Source organism: Contarinia nasturtii, unplaced genomic scaffold (genome assembly GCF_009176525.2).
Source record: "Contarinia nasturtii isolate CC-2019 unplaced genomic scaffold, AAFC_CNas_1.1 Cnas_scaffold_285, whole genome shotgun sequence".
Lineage (NCBI taxonomy): Eukaryota > Metazoa > Arthropoda > Insecta > Diptera > Cecidomyiidae > Contarinia > Contarinia nasturtii.
The window spans coordinates 6,067,755-6,087,076 of record NW_022197640.1 but is presented as its reverse complement, the minus strand read 5'-3'; the positions used below and the strand labels follow the sequence as shown (position 1 = coordinate 6,087,076).

Below are 19,322 nucleotides of genomic sequence, written 5' to 3'. Positions count from 1 at the left end.
GTGTTGTTGAACTATTTCTTTTTTCAAAGAACATTGCTTGTAGTGATGGATATATTTAATGAATTTTCAGCCGAACCCAACGATATTCTTTGTGGACGTTCTGCAGCAATGAATTGAAAACAATAATAACACGTATTTTTACCACGACAATGGTAATTGTAATTCGGAACATACTTTGTAAGCCATTTTTAATCGTATATGTTCGCTTTAGCGCCTTGACGGTTGCAAATATTCTTCAAATCGTCTGTGTGCTTTTTCAATAACATGTCCACTATAGCATGCAAGTACATCTTTGATATCAAATGAATTAAAAACACACTTCCACAACTGCCTACACCAAATTCAAATTTTTTAATTTATGACAGAAAATTTATGACGTTTTTCTGAAATTTTATGACGGTTTTTCATTTTTTATTCGAGAATCTCTCGGTCCAATCATTTTTCGCGCTTTTCCGAAGATTTTGGGTATTTTTTTTTATTTTCCATTTTTACAAAGAGGGATGCAACTTACCCCTCATAATTGTTGAAAATGAGCACCTATGAGAAGATAAATAAAATGAAACCCCATTGAAATTGTTCGGATAAAAATAGCGTAGAAATATTTATTCAGATAAATCAGATAAGATCATTCTATAGATCAAGAAAAATGTTGTGATTCGTGAGTTCTAAAATAGTATATAATTATTGTGAGTGTTTTTTTTTTGTTCATTTAGTTGTTATTTTCTTGTGTTGTATATTTGTATATCCTCATTTTGACCTATTTTATATGGTTATATATATATGTCTCTTTTTTGTATGTAAAAACCATGACATGTTTCTTGTTTGCTGGTAATTAAACTAAGTAGTTCGATTCAGTAACAAAAGAAATGCATTCTTTTAGTATTAGCTGCAATATTCTTACGATCTAAAATTTAATTTTTAAGGAAATTTGTATTTGTTTTTATTTATTTTGCATAGAATGTAGGGCGCTTGTGGAGAGGAACCATTTTGAAATTCTTCCCAGACTTTTCAAAACGGTTGGAATTGTGACTGCGATAATATTATTATTATTTATAATTTCATTTTTTATTTTAAATACAAGAAGTTTGTCTTGTACATGATTTAAAGTGGCTACAATTCTACAACGTTATTTAGTTGGATTCTTAAATTTATAATGAACGGAAATAGAAGATGTAGTTGAAAACAAGAAATTTCATGGAAGAATGTTTCATCAATAAATCTTCCCCCATTTAAATCGAAAGCATTCTTCGCTTTAATGTTGTAAGATAGAGAAAAAGAAACAATATGAATTGTTTGCCAACTATGCGCGGAACATAAATTTACTTTGATTAAATGTCTGCGTAGGAGATAAATAACGAAAAATGTAATTACAGTCAAATTATGCGGACAACATTTTATTGTTATTGCTCTCTGTTTTCAATTGGCAAAATTATAAATCAAATACATGTTCTTTATTTATTGCATGTGTTATTATACTTATTGAAATAGATATCTGGGGAGAGAGAGAGGAAAACAACCTTCACAATTGGGTTTTGGTGAATATTTCAAAAGTCGGGTGTTGAAAAATATCTAGTAAAATGCATTATGAACATTTGTATATCCTTTCATCAAAGCATATTCCATTATTTCCTCATATGATTGCAACTCGGACCCAGAATATCAAAATACTATTCTCTAAAAACTAGAATTTATGAATGATACTATATGCATTTAGGAGGAATGAAGCCGAATATATTTGATAAGTGCAATCTAGTGGTATTATTTGTGTTGGATGGAGAATGGTGTTCTATTGCTACGAATCGATAAGTGTAAAAAATAAAACTCGTTCTCTTTATTTGCCAAGCAAAATAAATGTGCATGTGCTACATTATTGAAGCAATATCCATCCCATTAGTTTGTTTTTCGGCTATTGATTTTTCTTATAATATATAGAAAACGAAAATCTTCGAGCATTCGTAGAAGAATTTTTTATTTAGTTTTTTTTTTTTTTTTTTTTCTCATTTTATTTCAACGCTTATAGAATAAAAGAAGTCAGTTTGGTATTTAAATGAATATATAATTCGTGTGAAATATTGTCCTAAATTAATTTGCATGTAGAAAAGTAGTCGTAAAATTGGCAAGTCTCTTCTTGGTCAGATTCATTCAATTTGTTTTAAAGAGACATTTAAAGAAAGAAAATAGTTAAAATTTTGTATAAAATTGCACCGTTTATAAGTCGCACTTGATTGAATTTTCATTTATTTTGGGTATATTCGATTTCGTTTGACATGAAAACATATATATGTATATATACAACACACTAGAATATTTTCATAATTTTTTTTTTCTTTTTCACCAAAACACTGTAGCTTTCTTAGTTTGCAAATAAGGCATTCAACGATGTTGAACAAAACAAATACGTATTGGATTGAATTCATCTATTTGGTTCATTTAATTATTGAGAATTTAAAACTGACTTTTCCGTGTTGGCGTAATCCTTTTTTTTTTTGCTTTCATCGGTACAATATGTGCCGCACGATTTCAATGTGAATGTTTAATTTTCTCTCTTTAATGAAGTTGACCATTCGATTTGCTAGAGAATAAAAAATATTCGAACAATCGGAAAATTGATAGCATTGTCATTATCATTCAATTCACATTCGGCAACTATTGTTTACACTAATATTACACATCCATCTTTGAAACTCACTCAATTTTGCGATTAATTTCATCTTTTTGAATGCGAAAGCTTATCATCCCGCTTGGTGATGCAGTGTGTCTATGCTAGTGTTGAGAGTTTACTTGATTTTGTTGTGATTGTCGCAATTGCACGAAAACGGTGCGGTTTAAAATAGATTTGAATAGCACAACTCTGGTGATGAAAAAAAAGACAACAAGGTCATGGGGGAAAAAAAGGCGGAAATAACCATGCCGTGCTATCAAACTCATATCTTTAGAAACATTTCCAAATGAAAGATACGTGAAAATTGGCAAATTTTGAGAGCTTATCGAAGTCTCAAAGTGTGCCGCAGAGACTCGTTAACAATTTTGTTATCCAGATTTTACTAAAAACGTGAGTAAGAGAGCACTATTTCCTCTATTACTTGCAGCTAATCACATAAAATTGTATATAGAACTTCTGTGTCAGTTGGCCCATTGGCAAGTAACATTATCAAAACTTAATATTGAGTTTGGCGTGAGCTTCACACACAAACCACATAATCTCTAATAAATTAGCAACTCTATTTTAACTAAGCGGCTAATATTTTCAATTGTTGAAATATTCTAAATCAGATTTCTATGTATTTGACAATAAAATTTGTCGAAATCTGTTCATATTAACAAATAAGCGAAGTATTTTACTATCCATTACTATATTAATAAATTTGTAAATTTTGTGTAATTTGTTCGACCCAAGCAATTTTGCATCTAATAAAAATGACAATAGTCATATCTTCTAAATTGTTGTTCATTCGATTTTGTTTGTTCCTACCGGTAAAATAAATCACGATAGATAAAGATAAATAAAATTTTCAAAATAAGTTATAAATATCGCTTTGTTGAGCATTCTTGTAAAATTGGATATAATTTGGAACTAATCGATGTAAGTAAAACATTTGTAAAAATGTGTGGTGCTTAAAAATGGTGATAATGAATAGAAAAAAAATGATAAAAATCCGTGATTGTTACTCTGAGGAGGAGGAACGGCAAGAAGGAAAATGAGGAGATGGAGAGCGCTGAGGAGAATCCCCCTTCTTAAATGAGGAGAAAAATCATTTTAATCAAAAAAGATATTTTTGTGATAAAAATAACATTTTGACGAAAAACTTTTCCCCCTCATTTGAGGAAGAGGATCCTTTTCAATGCTTCTCCTCCTCAAAGGAACAATTCCTGATAAAAACGGAAATTATTTTTCTTGCAATCAATAACATATTATAATTGCAATAGAGTCCAATTTATAACAGTTGAACGAAGTGAATTGAAATGGAGGTTACTTAAATCTACGAGAAATGGAAAAATTGCTAGATAAAAAAGCGTTTTGTTACATCTAAAGGTTGAAAAAAAAAATTAATTTAAAATTAGATAATGATCCCAGCTGTTTTATGAAGAAAACTATTTCAGCCGATGAAATGATAGAAAACACTTCTTCAACATTTCCGTTTTAGATTTGACCAACGTTTGTGTTCTATTTTATTTCTGCAGCTGAGAAATTATTGTATACTTAAAACAGAAAGGCATTTAATATGGTTTGCAATATCTTTCGTCCCGAGAGACACTTTGAACTCTATCGCTGCCATATGAAAATATCAGCATATGAAAAATATAGCTTGACTCCTTGTGTAGAGACGTGAACGCGCGCGCGCGTTCGGGCGCACTTGATATATATTCAATCTTTGCAATTCCCGTTCTCAATTTATTATCAATCGATAGGCAATTTTCGATTAATTGCCCTCGACTATATAAGATTGCTTTGAAATTGGAACAAATTTCCGAACATTTGTCTGCCCGAACAACACTGTTTAGTTCGAGTTAATAATTTCTAATAAACTGCTGTCGATTTTGTTTTACCGATTTTAATTTAAACTCTATGTTCTTATTTAATTTTGTTGAATTAAATCTACAAAAAACACTAGTTATGTTTGTTGTCTTTCTATATATATATATATATGTTGAATATAGGTATATATCTCTATGTATAGTTATTTTGGCTGTATTTGAAAACTTGCTTGCTCTAATGATTGTTCATTTCGGTTTAATTAGCCGTTCAACTAATATTGCTCTTTAAAGCTTTTCAAAACGCGCTTCCATTGTCTAAACGATGGAGTTATATCTCTGGCTGCTGTATATGTCACAATTTGAAATGCAATTTATATTTAATTGTTGATGCTCTGGTTTGTTCTTGACGTTTTCAACGATTCTATATACGTATATTTGTATGTATGCAATGTATGAATGTGTTTTTATAAGTCATAATTTAGCCTTTAAATAGTTTTTTTTTTTTTTCATTTTAATTTGCACTTTTCTTTAGATAATTTTGGTATTTGAAAAGAGTTTCGATGGTCCCTATAAAATTGCAAAGAAGATGTCCATTCATTTAGTATCTTTATTTTTGATGCAATAGCTTTAAATTTGATTTTTCCAACCATTTCTAGTTGCGATGGCAGACATAATCTTTTTGTGTATGTGATTTCGTGCCATAATTTATGTTTTAAAAGGTAAAATTAATTGCTCAAGAAAAAAATGTAATTTGTAATGTAATGATTTTTTTTTTCACCTAAAATTGCCTACACTAGAATTTACTCGGAAATACGGAGTAATACAAAAAAATTAAAGGGTCTTTTCCCTCCAGTTTGATTTGAATTAGACTGACTGGCTCGCACAAATGATTGAACTGTGCTCAATTTGCTTTGATTTTCACAAGCATTGTTTGTTTGCTCAAAATTTATCAGCTATGGTGGTGGGCTGACTACAATTTTGCGTCATTACTTAACGTCGAATGCACTTCTGGATAAAAGTATAATTATATAAGTGTTTTTTTTTACATAGACAAATGCACTTAAATTATCCTGATCACTATCACTGATGATGAACTAACGAAAGAAAGAGAGTTTTAATTTCGATTATGACTTTAAGCACTACTGATGATAATACGACTTTTTTTTGCATATGGAAGTACATTTCGTCGAGAAGGACAAATGACTAATTGTCTCTCTTTTACAAAAGAAAAACACACACATTTGGTTCCCGTCATTTATCTTAATATGATCCATCGCACATAACATCGATTCAATACCTTGTCGCTGTCTATCTCTCTCTCTTCTTTAGATGTTTACCATTCCAGCACTTGAGTGTGAACTTGAACTGATGGGCAATGTGACATTAGCCACTTTGGGATCGTTGTTTTTATCGCTGCCATTTCGATCGGTCGATGAATTGCACGATTTGGTTTCGTACAATGTTGCTGTTCGATATTTTCCGTCATTATGATGATTACCTCGATTCGATGCACTGTGTGCAGTGCTACCACTTCGATTTGATCGTGTTGATGCGGCCGATGTGTTGCTATTGTTTCGAGAGCATCGTCGTGAACCTTTGAATACATTTGTGAATTAGCATGAATGTTTTTTCTCTTTAAAAAAAGAAAATAAAAGAAAAGGTGACTTAAAAGGTGTTTTGGAATGCCAAACAAAAACATACACAACAACTCATGTGAAACATCCACATTTATCAACCAAAAAAAAAAAAAAAACAGTGGATCATAAAAAACATATTTATTTGAATACAAAAAATACATAATTACAAAATAAACACCAAATAATGTGAAATAAAAAAGAAATCAAGCCGAAAAAAGGATGAATAATGGAACAAAACGGGTCAATTTGGTTTTAAATTTAAAATTACGTTTTGAACGGACCGAGGCCGTGTTCAACAATCAAATAGTTAAACACACTAATACGTTTTAGCCCATTTTCTCACTCTCTTAACCACCAATATGTCATTTGTTCAAATAATTTTGTCACACTAACTTTTATTTCGTTTGCTTGTTTTTGCAGTTTAATTTACTCATTTTGTTTCGCTTCTGTTATACTCTCTTTTTCGCCAGAAATTTCAACCGTAGTTAGTTCTTTTTTTTTCTTTTAACTTTTTCGCATATCACTAACTCTGCATCTCTCTGGGAATGTTTAATTTACTGTTTTTCTTTTCTTTCTCAAAAATTGTTTTGTTTTAATTATTTATTTTGTAGAATTCAATTCATTTTGTTTTATAGTTTTTATTATGGGAGAGGGAGTTTTCCTTACAGTTCGAATGTTTTTTCATATGCCATAAGCGAATGGAAAAACATTCTGTCTAAAGGATTTATTTTTGGGGAGGTCAATTTTATCAATCGTTTGGTTGCAGTTTTGTCTCTTGCATGGCATCGACATTATCTATGAAAAAATAAAAATGAAAACACGCAATAATTTTCACATCAAAACGGGTATTTTTGTTTGTTAGGTAGGTAGGTAACGCACAAGGTCGGTGTTCTTTTCAACGAAAATATTTAACGTTGTGTGTGCTAATATGGGAAGGAAACATTCCAAACAAAAAAAAAGTTTATTACTATTTTGAACATTTGAGAGAAACATTTAACAAGCTTCCATCGTTGAAATTCACTAATAAATATAAAATAATGATCAAAATTAGTCAAAATCGATCACAACCATCTTTTCAAAATAGTAATAATTCCATTTAAAGAATTTGTTTTTTTTAGTAGCTATGTGTGTGCTTGATTAGTTTTTTTGTTTGTAAAATATTATCACGTACAACCCCATAGACAAAATTTAAAGAAACAAAAACAAAAATTTAGAAATCATCCGAAAGATATAAACATTCAAATAGCAAAATGGTTCATCATGTGAGTTAAAATTTAGTAACGAGTGATGGTTGTGTTGTTTGAACTGTATTGTATTGTAAAACATAGAACTGCATTTGCTTGTTTAATTACAGCTGAAAAAATTGTTTGTTGTTTATATGAATTGTGTGTATTGGTATTTGTGACAAAGTTTAAAATTGCAAAATTAGCGAGAATAATAGGCTATAGGCGAAATATAGAGATCGATAGAGAGAGAAAAATGGTGTGCATAATGGCAACAGTAACGACCAAAACATGTTTTAAATAAATTAGTTTATTCCTTTTGTTTAACGTCGACATCCGCGGTGCATTTGATTGTGAACCTACTTAAAATTTGATGTCAAAAATCAAATTAAAAAAACAATGAATGTAGTGCTTGCACGCAGAGCACTTGTTAAGCAAAACATGTTTTTTTTTTATTTTTTTAAAGTGAGTTAAAAATGCAAGCAAATTGAGAGAAGGAGAGATGATAAAAACAAACGAAGTCGACATTAAGCTTAAAACATATTTTGGATACACTGATCAGTTTTGGTTTTGTGAATTTCAAAAAAAAATCTTCTTCGATGAATTTATAATTTTCTATTCCAAGTGTGGTGTATAAAAATGAATTAAATTTAAAATAAATATTGTGAAAATTGGGAGTTTTCAAACGAAAATTAAATGTATATGCTAATTGAAAGCTATTGTGATGTTCAACAACATTGAATACCTTGCCTACCTATCGATGGATTCGGTGAATGCGGACGTAATGATACCATGCTCGGTTGACGGGATGGCATCCGCATCGACATACGCGAACCACGACGTTCTTGGCTGTGCATCAGTTTATTATCTCGTAGCAGAGATACGTTCATCAAACGTGGATTTGGCGTATTGAAAATAGTTCGATTTTCACGCCATCGTGCTCTGTGGAATAAAGTAAAAAAAAATAAATAAACCACCAAAACCATAATGCATATCAATTCATAAGTTTACATTCACCACGATAATTGAAAGAAGAAGAAGAAGAAAAAAATAACTACGGGCAACAAGTTTTCAAGAGAATTATAAACAAAAAGAAAACGATGTACTCATATGCATAAGAATAAGGAAAATAGATCGAGTATACAAACCGACTGAATAGACGTAAAACAACGCATATAATAATAAACATGAGCGCCATTCCGGCAAGGATTCCAATCATCGCTGGATCGACGTATCTCTCTGGTGTTCGAGACTCTCGCGTGTCTATGTGCATGTTTTCAATTGAAAAGGAAATCATTTTAGCATTTTTATATAAATTTCGAATGCGCAATGTTCATGTCGCCCCTTCAGCACAACCGGAACATTTAAGTGTTTCTATTCATACCTTTGCATTCAATGGTTCCGTCTTTATTCAAAATTGGCGACATTTCAAAGCGACAACTGCATTTTCCATCGCGGCATCCAGTTAGAAAATTGGACGCCTCGCATTGCTCATTGAAAAAGCAACTTTCATTAACTGACGCCTCTGTAAAAGGCAATACACAAAAAGAGAACATTTGATTCATGAGAGCAGTAAATTAGCACAATATTTCGTTCTTAAATGAACAAAAAAGGGTACACAAATCTGAAAAGCTTTCCTTTGTAGCGCATTTTCATTCAACATTCAGTTAATTCGCTCTCTCTCTCTCTCTCTCTCTCTCTCTCATACAAATACAAACACATTGCGCGAAATAGCAAACATAGAACAAAGAAACGATGATGATAATAACAAGTGGCCGCCATCCGAGTTATATGCGAAATCTAAAGTGTCAGATTTCTCCCCGATTTCAGCTCAAACTAACGGCTTGCCCGTACGCATTACAATTCGAATTGCACAGCATAAAATCATACCCTTTTTTGATATAATCGTTTCAATGGGAGAAATAACGAGTAACTCATTGGGGTTTCAATAAGCCGACATATAGTCGCCAATTTAAATATATAATAATAATGTCATGTTATCCTTAAATGTTTTGAGTGTTAGTTCAGACGGTTTTACGTCACATGATTTGCCCCCCTTTTTATATGTAAAAAAGCACGCACATAGTTCATACACTTCAAACAAACAAAAAAGTAGCATTACTGCACTGTTTCAGCCCAACATTGTAAAGAAACGAGTGTATTTATCGATCAAATTAACCGCAAAATATTCACTGTAATTATTTTGTTTGGGTGTCTTAAAGCAATGAAAAAAAAAACCGTTTTTGAATGAATACTTTCTATATCATAACAACGATTGTTTCGAAACATTTGATGTAAAGCTCATTGCTACTGAGAGAAACAAATTCCAGCAAATCATTATATGTTGGGTATGTGGCCAATCTCTTCTTGATGGTTCAAAGTTCAAAGTTTGGTGTTAGATTTGTTACTTTCACGCAAATGTAAAGTTTGTAGATAAGAACAGTAAAATCGTTGCCTGACATTGTCGAACGATTGTCGATGTTGTTTTTCGTTTCTTTTTCTAGTTTCATTTTTCGAAAATAAATAACAATTTTTGTACGTCGTATTGTGATTCTGAAATGCTATTTCTAGAGAAAAAAAAAAGAACCGAAAAATAAAAACAACAACCATGGAACCATGGTTTTATGTTTTGTCGAATCTCGATACTCACTATCATGATTTGAACAAAAAGGAATGGTGTTCTTATCATCCGCTCACTTCAAACAATATAAATTGATTCCTAAAAAAGCTATAAAGATTCGAGGTTTTCTTTTGGTGGGGAAGAGGGTGAAATTTTGATATTGCATGATTTATTTTTATTGTTGGGTGAATTTTCGTTTGTTGTTTCTTTTGGCTAAACAACGATGGTTGATAGGTTAAAATCACGTTTTGTTATATTCCCCATTGGTCGAAAACTTTAATCCATATTAATATGCTCGAATATCAGGAGCACAATGTTGGCAACGTGTGGAATCAGTGCTCATTTATTGCCGTTTTAATGTACACGGATATTGCTTGATTTCATCGATTTGCGCTGTTTCCGTTTCAAGGTAATCATTGTTTGCTTAAGCCGTATTATGTGTCAACAAATTGAAAACATGAAAAAAAAAAACAAAAAGCAAAAATATCAAAACATAATTTACCCTTTCCGCATTTATCAATGTGATTAGTGACGGGAAGCTCCTCGATACATTGACACGACCTCTTTTTTGAATCGCATATTGAGTCGGGAAAGCCACATTCATACGTTGTTTCACATTTGTCGCCAAACTTTTTCTTCCCTCGGTTCGCATAATCTGCATATACGAAAAAAAATCACCATAGATTAATGTGCCACATTAATTAACATGGTTGAAATCCAAACATGATATTTCTTCTTTTCCGCTTACTGTGCACAATTTGCACGAGTCAACAGAGTATACAGCACAAGTAATTAAATTGAAAAATAGTCGCGAGTAATTAAATCATTCGATTCAACAAGTTAATTTATTCCCGACACAAATGAAAACCAAATATACACAAAACAAACAAACGAGAAAATGAGGGATGATTCGTATGTCGATTGTGTGTATATTCTATTGCATCTTTGTACAATTAAAAAGAAAAACCAAGCGAATGGAGTGACTCACCAAATTCAGTTGTTGTCGGTAGCTCGGTGAAAGCACCATTTTTGCCGTCATTTCCAGTCAAACTATTTGCAGCAACAAATGTAATGGCATTTGTAAAAAACAACATATAAAATGCCCATATCGATAAAATGGACAGCATCGTTTGAATCGCTGACATTGCTGATAAAAATGAGTGTTGGTATTGTGATTGTTGTTTTATTTGGTGCACTTGACGATAATGGCTCCTCCGATGAAGCCGTGATCGATTTGAAGACGATCCACTTATTTTGCTCATTACATGACCGCTATTTAATTGATTTACACAATTGCTTTGCATATGCATACGGGCTTCTCGATACACAGAAGCCCTAATTGGTTTCATGTTGACGCCACTTCGATTAAATCCAACATGTTGGATCGACTCCCCAGAATTCGCCAATCTGGAAAATATCAAAGATACACATATAGGCTATATGATATAGCAGACAAATCATTTGCCACTTCAAGTGGATATATTATACGATTGCCATTATTATATTAGAACACTATGTGTATGATGTACACACATAATATTTCTACACCAATACATAGTACACATAGATGTGAAAATGTTTAGTAATTACTAAATATTTTATTATTTTACTAAAAAAATCGATTTTATTGAATTACTAGATTTTTAATAATTATTAGCTAGTAAAATGTTAGTAATTAATAATTACTATTTAGTAACAGTTATTATATTAGAAGTTCACTGTTTTATTAACAATTCACTAGATTTTTTTTAGAATTTCATTAAATGTTTTATTAAAAATCTAGTAAATTCAATTTATTATTTTTACTTCAGCTAACGTTTGCTATCACAAAGGAGTGTCATAAAAAGTTGCCATGTAGCAGCAGAAAGACAGTCAAAATCACAAAAAAAACTCCCGATCGTCTTTTCTCGCTTTTCCGATGGAATTATCGCAAAAATATCGAAATTCGGCAAGACTTGTTACCTCCATGACTGCTCAATATCCAGAACACTTTGGACCTGGAGTTCAAAACACTTTGGATCCACCTGCTCCTCAAGGTTGACTTCCAACTCAAGTCATGCACACACAACTCAAACTTATATTTTGCTGCGCAATAAAAATCGCCAATTGAGCTGATTTTTTTTGTGATTTTGATTGTTTTTCTGCTGCTACATGGAAATCTTATATGAAACTCCCTTGTGATAGCAAACGTTTGCTAAAGAAAATAATAATAAATTGAATTTACTAATATATCTAATCAAACATTTAGTGAAATTCTAATATATTAACTTACAGAATCTGTAGAATTTTCGGCATTTTACGTATTCTGTAGAATCAATACAGAATTCGAATACGGATCTGAGCTGCGCTGACAAATAAATCATTAGTAAATTATACAAATTCTGTATTGTTTCTACAGAATACGTAAAATGTCAAAAATTCTAGCGATTCTGTATGTGTATTAGTGCAAAATTTGTATGTGTGTACATCATAATCATTATCATCATGAATATCTAACTAAACGTCATTCAAGCACATAATTCGCTGCATTAAATTAACAATATAATATTCAGAGCGTTAACATTGTACGATGATCAGGACAGAAGAAAACGGCGATAAAAATATATGACTTCATGTCATATTTTTAGCCGTTTTGTTGTGTGGTTAAATATTATGCGCCATAGATACGCAAATAAACAAAAAAAAAGTAATGGAATGCAATTGCTGAAAGCAAACGAGAAGGATAAATGCACGGAAATATCTAATTGCTTCGAATGGATATGCTCTGCTAGACAACTGAAACGCTTCTGACACGGTCGATGTGCCAACTTGAATATATTTTATCTTTGCAATATGCAATTTATATATCGAATGAGAGTGAGAGTGAGAGTGAGAGTGAGAGTGAGAGTGAAAGACAGAGTGAGAATATATCTATGTTTCCGAGGCTTATGCTTTTTATTTTATTTTTTTGTTTTGTTTTTGGTAAGCTGGCCTCTGAATTGCTAAACTGCTGTATTGGATTTTGACACCGAAATTATCTATGTACGAACTTAAAATTGAAATGAAATGAATGGGAGAGGCATGTGGCTCTTCCAATTCAATAAAATATTCATCACATTAAATGAATTGAATCACCATAACGAAACCCAGAAATTGATTGAAAATCAATGAATTATCTACCAGAGCCGAAAAAAAGAGACACACACACAGAGATAGAGAAAAAATAAGCTGACACGGGGTGAAATGGCACGTACATTTGCACAACTCAAATATAGCTGTATTTTTGTAATGAAATGAGGCCACAGTGAGAGTGAGTGGGAAGGAATAAGAGCAAACCAAAATTTCATCATATCGCACCTAATTTTCAAGTCCGTTTTATATCTTTAATTTAAATCAATACTATCAAATCAGTCTACCACACTGTTCACATTGTAATTTCCGTTTCGATTTTTACATAAATGATATCTTATTTGAATTACTTTCGAAATTCGTTGAGGAAATCTTTTTTTTCTCGAATATTCTTGTCCGAATAAACAAAAACGAAAACTTTCTTCAAATCTGACGTTGATTCAGTTCATTCTAACTCAATTCCATTGTTTTTTTATTTTGAATGGAATTTCTTCAGGTTTGTTTTGTTTTAACCAAACACTGTACACAATTTACGCTAATTAATTTGTCGTGATTTTAGTCGCGATCCTTGCTGATTGAATTCGTTTAACAGGTTGATGGAGTGTCATATGAGTAATTTTGAAGTCTCTAGCCTGGGAATTGAAACCGAGTTTTGATATAAAACCAGAAAAAAATATATATCGCACAGAAAAAAAAAAACCAGAACATATACAAAACGAATACAGAAAAGATTTATCGCCAATTTTCTTGTTTTATTTCTATTTTAGAAAAAAAAAAGTACAGTGCATGTTAACCACTTCAGCGGAACACGCCACTTTTCTAAAGCCACCGAATAAAAAGAATCAATAGACGTACAAAGTGAACGAGCGATTTTTTTTTTCATTTATATTCGAAACTGTGTTGAAAAGTGAACAAGAAACGCAAACGAATGGATTCCTATACATATACTCTCATTTCCTCACACACTGAGAGACCAATAAATGAATGGGGCTAATTATAAGAGCAAAGGCGAACTGAGATGAGAGCAAATGTTAGAACAACAGCCACGTGTGATATATTTGATTTGCATTCGTATGTCCGCAATGTACCGAATATTTGGTGAAACTAGTCATTTTGGAAGGAAAAAAAAGAAGAACATTTATACAATGCTTTTGTACCACCGCAACCGAACCAATTTCGACATAATATGTTTATATGTATTTATTTTGTGTGTATTTTATGGAACGGTGGAGAAGGAGTCAGCGAAGTGCAAAGAATTAAAAAAAAATGAAACCACACACACGACAAAAATATAAAGCGAACACGGCACTTTGAATGTATGCAAATCAAGTAATTTCAAGAAAACATCTCTTTTTCTCTCTCTCATGTTTTTTTTTTGTATTTTAGGTATTGTAGTCAAGCTACGGTTTTTAATTCATTTGGCTACTTTTTGTATACTATACATGATTGTGAACATGTGTGCTAATTATCAAAACGCACATAGAACTTTCACTGATGAAATTATGAACACCACTTACGCGCTGCCAAAAACACGAATATTCAAAACGAAGAAAAACAATTACGATGTTTACGACGTTTATAATATCACAAAAAAGAAACAACAAATTATTATCGAAAGGGTCAGCGAAATGATTACTCGAAAACCATCTGAATATATTTGAAAAGCACACCAAAAATCAAAAGCACACACTGACGTGACGGAGCGTCACACGTCGCAATTTATAGTAAAGTCAAAGCAAATAAACGACTGCTTATGTCACTATGCATGCAGCAATCTAACGATTCCATTTGAAATGGCTTAATAAACAGGATCCGCACTGCAATTATGTTCCATAAGAGACTGTATAAAATGCAAAACTATAGCACAGCTAGCGCCACTACGGACAACTATGGAGTTCTAGGCAGTTGTTTGTAACTGAGCAAAAGTCTTTTCACTAGTTGGCGGCAGCTTAGTATAGATTACATTGAATTCCATCGTGGCGCTAGCTGTGTGACACTTAGAGCATAATTTCGGTACGACAGGATCCATGTCCTGAATATCCATTTGGAGGGGTTGATGCTATACCATTTGGCATGGAACAGACGAAATCACATACAACCAATATCAACCAGCAATAGCAGTAAACAACATATGAAACAGTAGAAAAAGAAGAATGAAAAAAAAAGCATAGAAAATACTGCAGAGAAAATTCCCCATGTATACTTCGGAGAGCGATTATTTATTTACCGAACGCATGCGTTTTACGAGCCACCACATAAAATCCATACACAACTGTATAAATATTGCCCCATTACATAGAACACTCTCGCAGGCGGATTAGTTTAGTGCTTTGTTGTTATCCCGATTTTGGTTTTGGAATTTTAAACACAATTTTTTTTTCTCGGTTTGGTAAACTTTTCAACGAGAATAAACCACATGGTAGCTTTAAACAGCATCTTCTCAAAATAGTATGCCATATAGATGCATGCATGACTAAATCTTCATCCATGACACGTTCAAAACTTTGCCACACGTGGTTTAGCATTTCGGCATTATAACGGCCACCAAACAAAATCCAAACGACCCAACAATCAACATTTTTAAACCAGCAGCCAAAGCGAGTGAAAGACAGATTAGCCAGCATGTCATTTAAAACATTTCGTATCGTTTGCATACATTGTATCATCACATGCAATACATTGTATCATCAATTTGATTGAATGGATTTAAATTGTGAAGCAATGGATCAAATATTACATATTATATGAAATTAAATAGCTATTTAGTTATGGTTTGTTCAATTCGCATGCAATGCTTTAAGCTAGAGAGAAAAGGTTCAATAATCCTACCAAAGGTGAGGCAATCCCTACCATTCGATTTCTGCGTATTTGTCGTTTTATTTATAGTTCATTACATTTTCTAAGATCGTTTTAGTTGTGCTCATTGTATGATCTCTAGTTGAACAGTCGACCAGTAGCGAATCATTTTTCTCTATCGACGATCTTGCATTTGGTGTATTTGTGTGGATTTGATTGTCATTTTATTTTGAGTGATTTTTTGTTATTGTTTTTGTTTTTATTTCGGCGACAATGTTTCGTCAAATAAATCAGGCCATTTTATTGTGTGCCGTTTTTGTTGTGGTAAATTGCTTCCCAGATGGTGGGCCAGCCGATACATGTACGTGTTATTTTCGGACAGTCATTTTTGTTTTAATATTAAGAAAGAAAGAGAAAAATTGACAAATTCTATGTAAGAACAGGTGTTAAACCGGAACGATTTAATCAACCAAATCATGGACAAGCCAGATCTCAGCCCATTGGTTCGTTGCCATATGAAGTAATAGCCACCACCGATCAATATCAACCAGGACAACAAATTCAAAGTACAGTTTTACATTATGCAATGCAAAATGCATCAATTACTCATCAATTTTTTCTTCTTCTGAACACAGTTACCATTCGTGGCCGTGACTATTTCCGTGGATTTTTCATTCAAGCGCGTGATACTGAGACAAACGAATGGATTGGATCATGGCAAGACAGTCAAAATACCAAAACGATTCCGGAATGTGCATCAATCACTCATGCCGATAATAAAGATAAAGAAGGCGCAAATCTAATTTGGAATGCTCCACAGCATAAGAGCGGCCGAGTTTATTTCACGTGAGTAAAAATCAACCAATTTTTTATTTCTTCCCATGTAAATACAATTTTGCGATTTTTATCGGCATAAAATGCTTAATTATACTGCAAATAGAGAATACATGTAACATGTTCGTCAAGCATTGCACGAACAAACTTGATGTATTAAAAAAATTGTCGATCGCAATTCACGCATTAAACATATAAGTTGAGCCAAGTCAACGGTTGTCTCTCTATATACATATATTTTCATAGATGTTTCCATTGATTTGTACTGTGGATGATTGTTTTTCCCTTTCTTATTTCTTTTTTTTGCACCAATGCCCATTTGCAATACGAATGGATTTCTTAATTCAATCAATTCAATAACGTATCTATCGCATGTGGCTCGTATACATATATGGCTTGCAATTTCGTCTACACATTAGCTTATGTAATTCTTGGGTTGTACGCCGCTTTTTGCCATTTTTTGCTCTCTTCGCATTCATCTCTATTGCATTTAGCGTAACAGAAGAAAATGAACTGAATCAAACTGCACTATTGGCCAATGTACACAAGCATTTTATTTTAATATTATTTTAAACGGTAATTAATGCAGATCTCGCAGCAACGGGATTCGGATCAAAACATTGAACTATTCAGATATAGTCAAGTCATCGAAAAGTCACGAAAATACACATCGAATATATTTCAGCTGTACAAAAATTTATGCTCATGTTCGATACGTACGCTTTTATGGCAACTGAACACGAAATCATCGTCTCGACACTATAAAAAAAAACACTCACACACCGTACATTGTCTAACTTATAATAACCAATTTTCGATGTTATTGCAAGTGACGATTTTCAAAGGCAATGAATTAACCACTTGGCCCGATTTGTGCAATATAATTTTAAATTCGGTTGTTATTTTTCTCTCTCGATCGCTTCGTTTCTTTGGTGTTATGATTCATAAGTTCGATTTTGTTAATATTAGTTTTTTTTCTTCTTAATTTGCCCGTTTCACTTCGGCATACATATTTAAGATGACTAGGCAATTTAAAAACAGTTATGTCGTTATGTGAACGTTGATTATATATATAATATATATATCGAATGTTGCCTTGAAACATCTTGACTTTACCAACCGAAAAAGAAGTTACGATGTGTTTCGAGGTTTTTCAATGCGCGTCTAATGCATTGAAGTGTTTTCTTTTATTTTTTTGTTTTTTTTTTCGAACAATTTTTTTAGCAATAACTTTGACGGTGCATGCGAATGAACAAAGAAAAATAAAGTTTTTTTTACTTTTTATTGATTTGTTTTCAAAGTTATTGTATGAAAATGTCGAATTTTTAACGAATGAAACAGAAATAATAGCAAATTTTATCTATTTTCATGTTTCATATTTTCAGCGGATCCGTTGTTAAAAATTACTCTACATTTTGGGCTGATGTCGTTGCCAAAATTCCCATTTATCAAAGATAAATAAATTTTAATTTTACGCAAGAAATAATACACACACAAATCATTATTTTCATTTTCAATGCATTTTTTTTTTGAACCAAAACAAATGACTAATAAATCGATAAAGTTTTAAATATTTGTGTTTCATTTTTAGTTTAAGTGCAGTTTTAAACTATTTATTCTGTAGTATTTTAATACAGTTTTGACTCAAGGAGATTTATTTGTTTGAATAAAAATATCCGATGAAACCCATGACCATCGATAGCAGATTATTGGCATCGACGAACATACAAGCAACAACTAAATCTTATCTTTCCCTTTGAAAATTATAAGACGGAAAAAAAGTCATTTTTCAAATTCATATGAATCGCGTAAATAGTGTGGAGTCATGTTAGTATCGACTAATTTAAATATGCAGAAACTATTATTAGAATAGAGAGACAAGTAAATATCATTATGCCTGGTACTGAAATATAATCTATGTCTCATGAACTGATTTATTGGAAAAACAAAAATGAGCAACGCAATAGATCATGGTAACGGTGTCAGCTGACATATTACATAGTTTTAATACCCCATGTTGTTTGTTAAATAAAATATATATTTAAAAAAAACATATTGTTGTGCGACAAACGGCTGATAATAAACGGCATTCGATTATCTATTTGTAAAGCCACCAGCAAATAAAACTTGTTGATTAAAATTTGCTATATTGAAAACAACATGGTAATCATGACATTGCGTAATCAGTTGCCCCATTAACGGCTGGCGAAAATGGAAGATTTTTGCTTTTCTTATCATTTAATCATATTTCGCATGGAAGAATAGTGCCAGAATGGAAAGACGATGAAAATAACATGTATACTTGGAAACAGAGAATTTTTATAGAACAAAATACACTTTTAATATTTTTCCAGCTTATTATCAAAGCGAATTGATAAAATACATGCCAATCATTCTATTTACTACAGAGTCATATACAAAATGCATAGTTTCAAAATTATGTTATCAGTCGACAACGTTAATTATAAACTAAAAAAAATACCAGTTAAATCGCTCATTTTTAATGTTGTAAAATTCCCATGGAAATTCAAAGCCTGTTGTTCATCATTAAAACAATCATAAATATTCAATTTTAAAGAGATGAAATATATAAAAGAATTATGTTTTGTTAAATTATGTCCAAAACAG

At 31.9% G+C, this 19,322-nt stretch overlaps 2 protein-coding genes across 13 annotated transcripts; one reads left to right on the top strand and one right to left on the bottom strand.

Moving 5' to 3' along the window:
- Nucleotides 1-573: 573 nt before the first annotated feature.
- LOC116337536 lies at nt 574-17,894 on the bottom strand. 11 transcript variants are annotated; one of them, XM_031762187.1, is made up of 8 exons: nt 13,788-13,939; nt 13,415-13,696; nt 10,945-11,363; nt 10,459-10,611; nt 8,721-8,861; nt 8,485-8,599; nt 8,082-8,278; nt 574-6,070 (listed from the first exon to the last, which is right to left on the bottom strand). In XM_031762187.1, the coding sequence occupies exons 3-8, from the start codon at nt 11,303-11,305 to the stop codon at nt 5,802-5,804; spliced, it is 1,236 nt and encodes a 411-aa protein (XP_031618047.1). In that variant the 5' UTR covers nt 11,306-11,363; nt 13,415-13,696; nt 13,788-13,939; the 3' UTR covers nt 574-5,801. The 11 variants fall into 11 exon arrangements, with proteins under 11 accessions (XP_031618047.1, XP_031618041.1, XP_031618043.1 ...); XM_031762181.1 differs by lacking the exons at nt 13,415-13,696; nt 13,788-13,939 and adding an exon at nt 17,415-17,894; XM_031762183.1 differs by lacking the exons at nt 13,415-13,696; nt 13,788-13,939 and adding an exon at nt 17,415-17,891 and having other exon boundaries at nt 8,091-8,278.
- Nucleotides 15,978-18,235, top strand: LOC116337564 (putative defense protein 3). 2 transcript variants are annotated; one of them, XM_031762238.1, is made up of 4 exons: nt 15,979-16,221; nt 16,304-16,426; nt 16,496-16,706; nt 18,080-18,222. In XM_031762238.1, the coding sequence occupies exons 1-4, from the start codon at nt 16,134-16,136 to the stop codon at nt 18,150-18,152; spliced, it is 495 nt and encodes a 164-aa protein (XP_031618098.1). In that variant the 5' UTR covers nt 15,979-16,133; the 3' UTR covers nt 18,153-18,222. The 2 variants fall into 2 exon arrangements, with proteins under 2 accessions (XP_031618097.1, XP_031618098.1); XM_031762237.1 differs by having other exon boundaries at nt 15,978-16,221; nt 16,304-16,706; nt 18,080-18,235.
- The last annotated feature ends 1,087 nt before the right edge of the window (nt 18,236-19,322 follow it).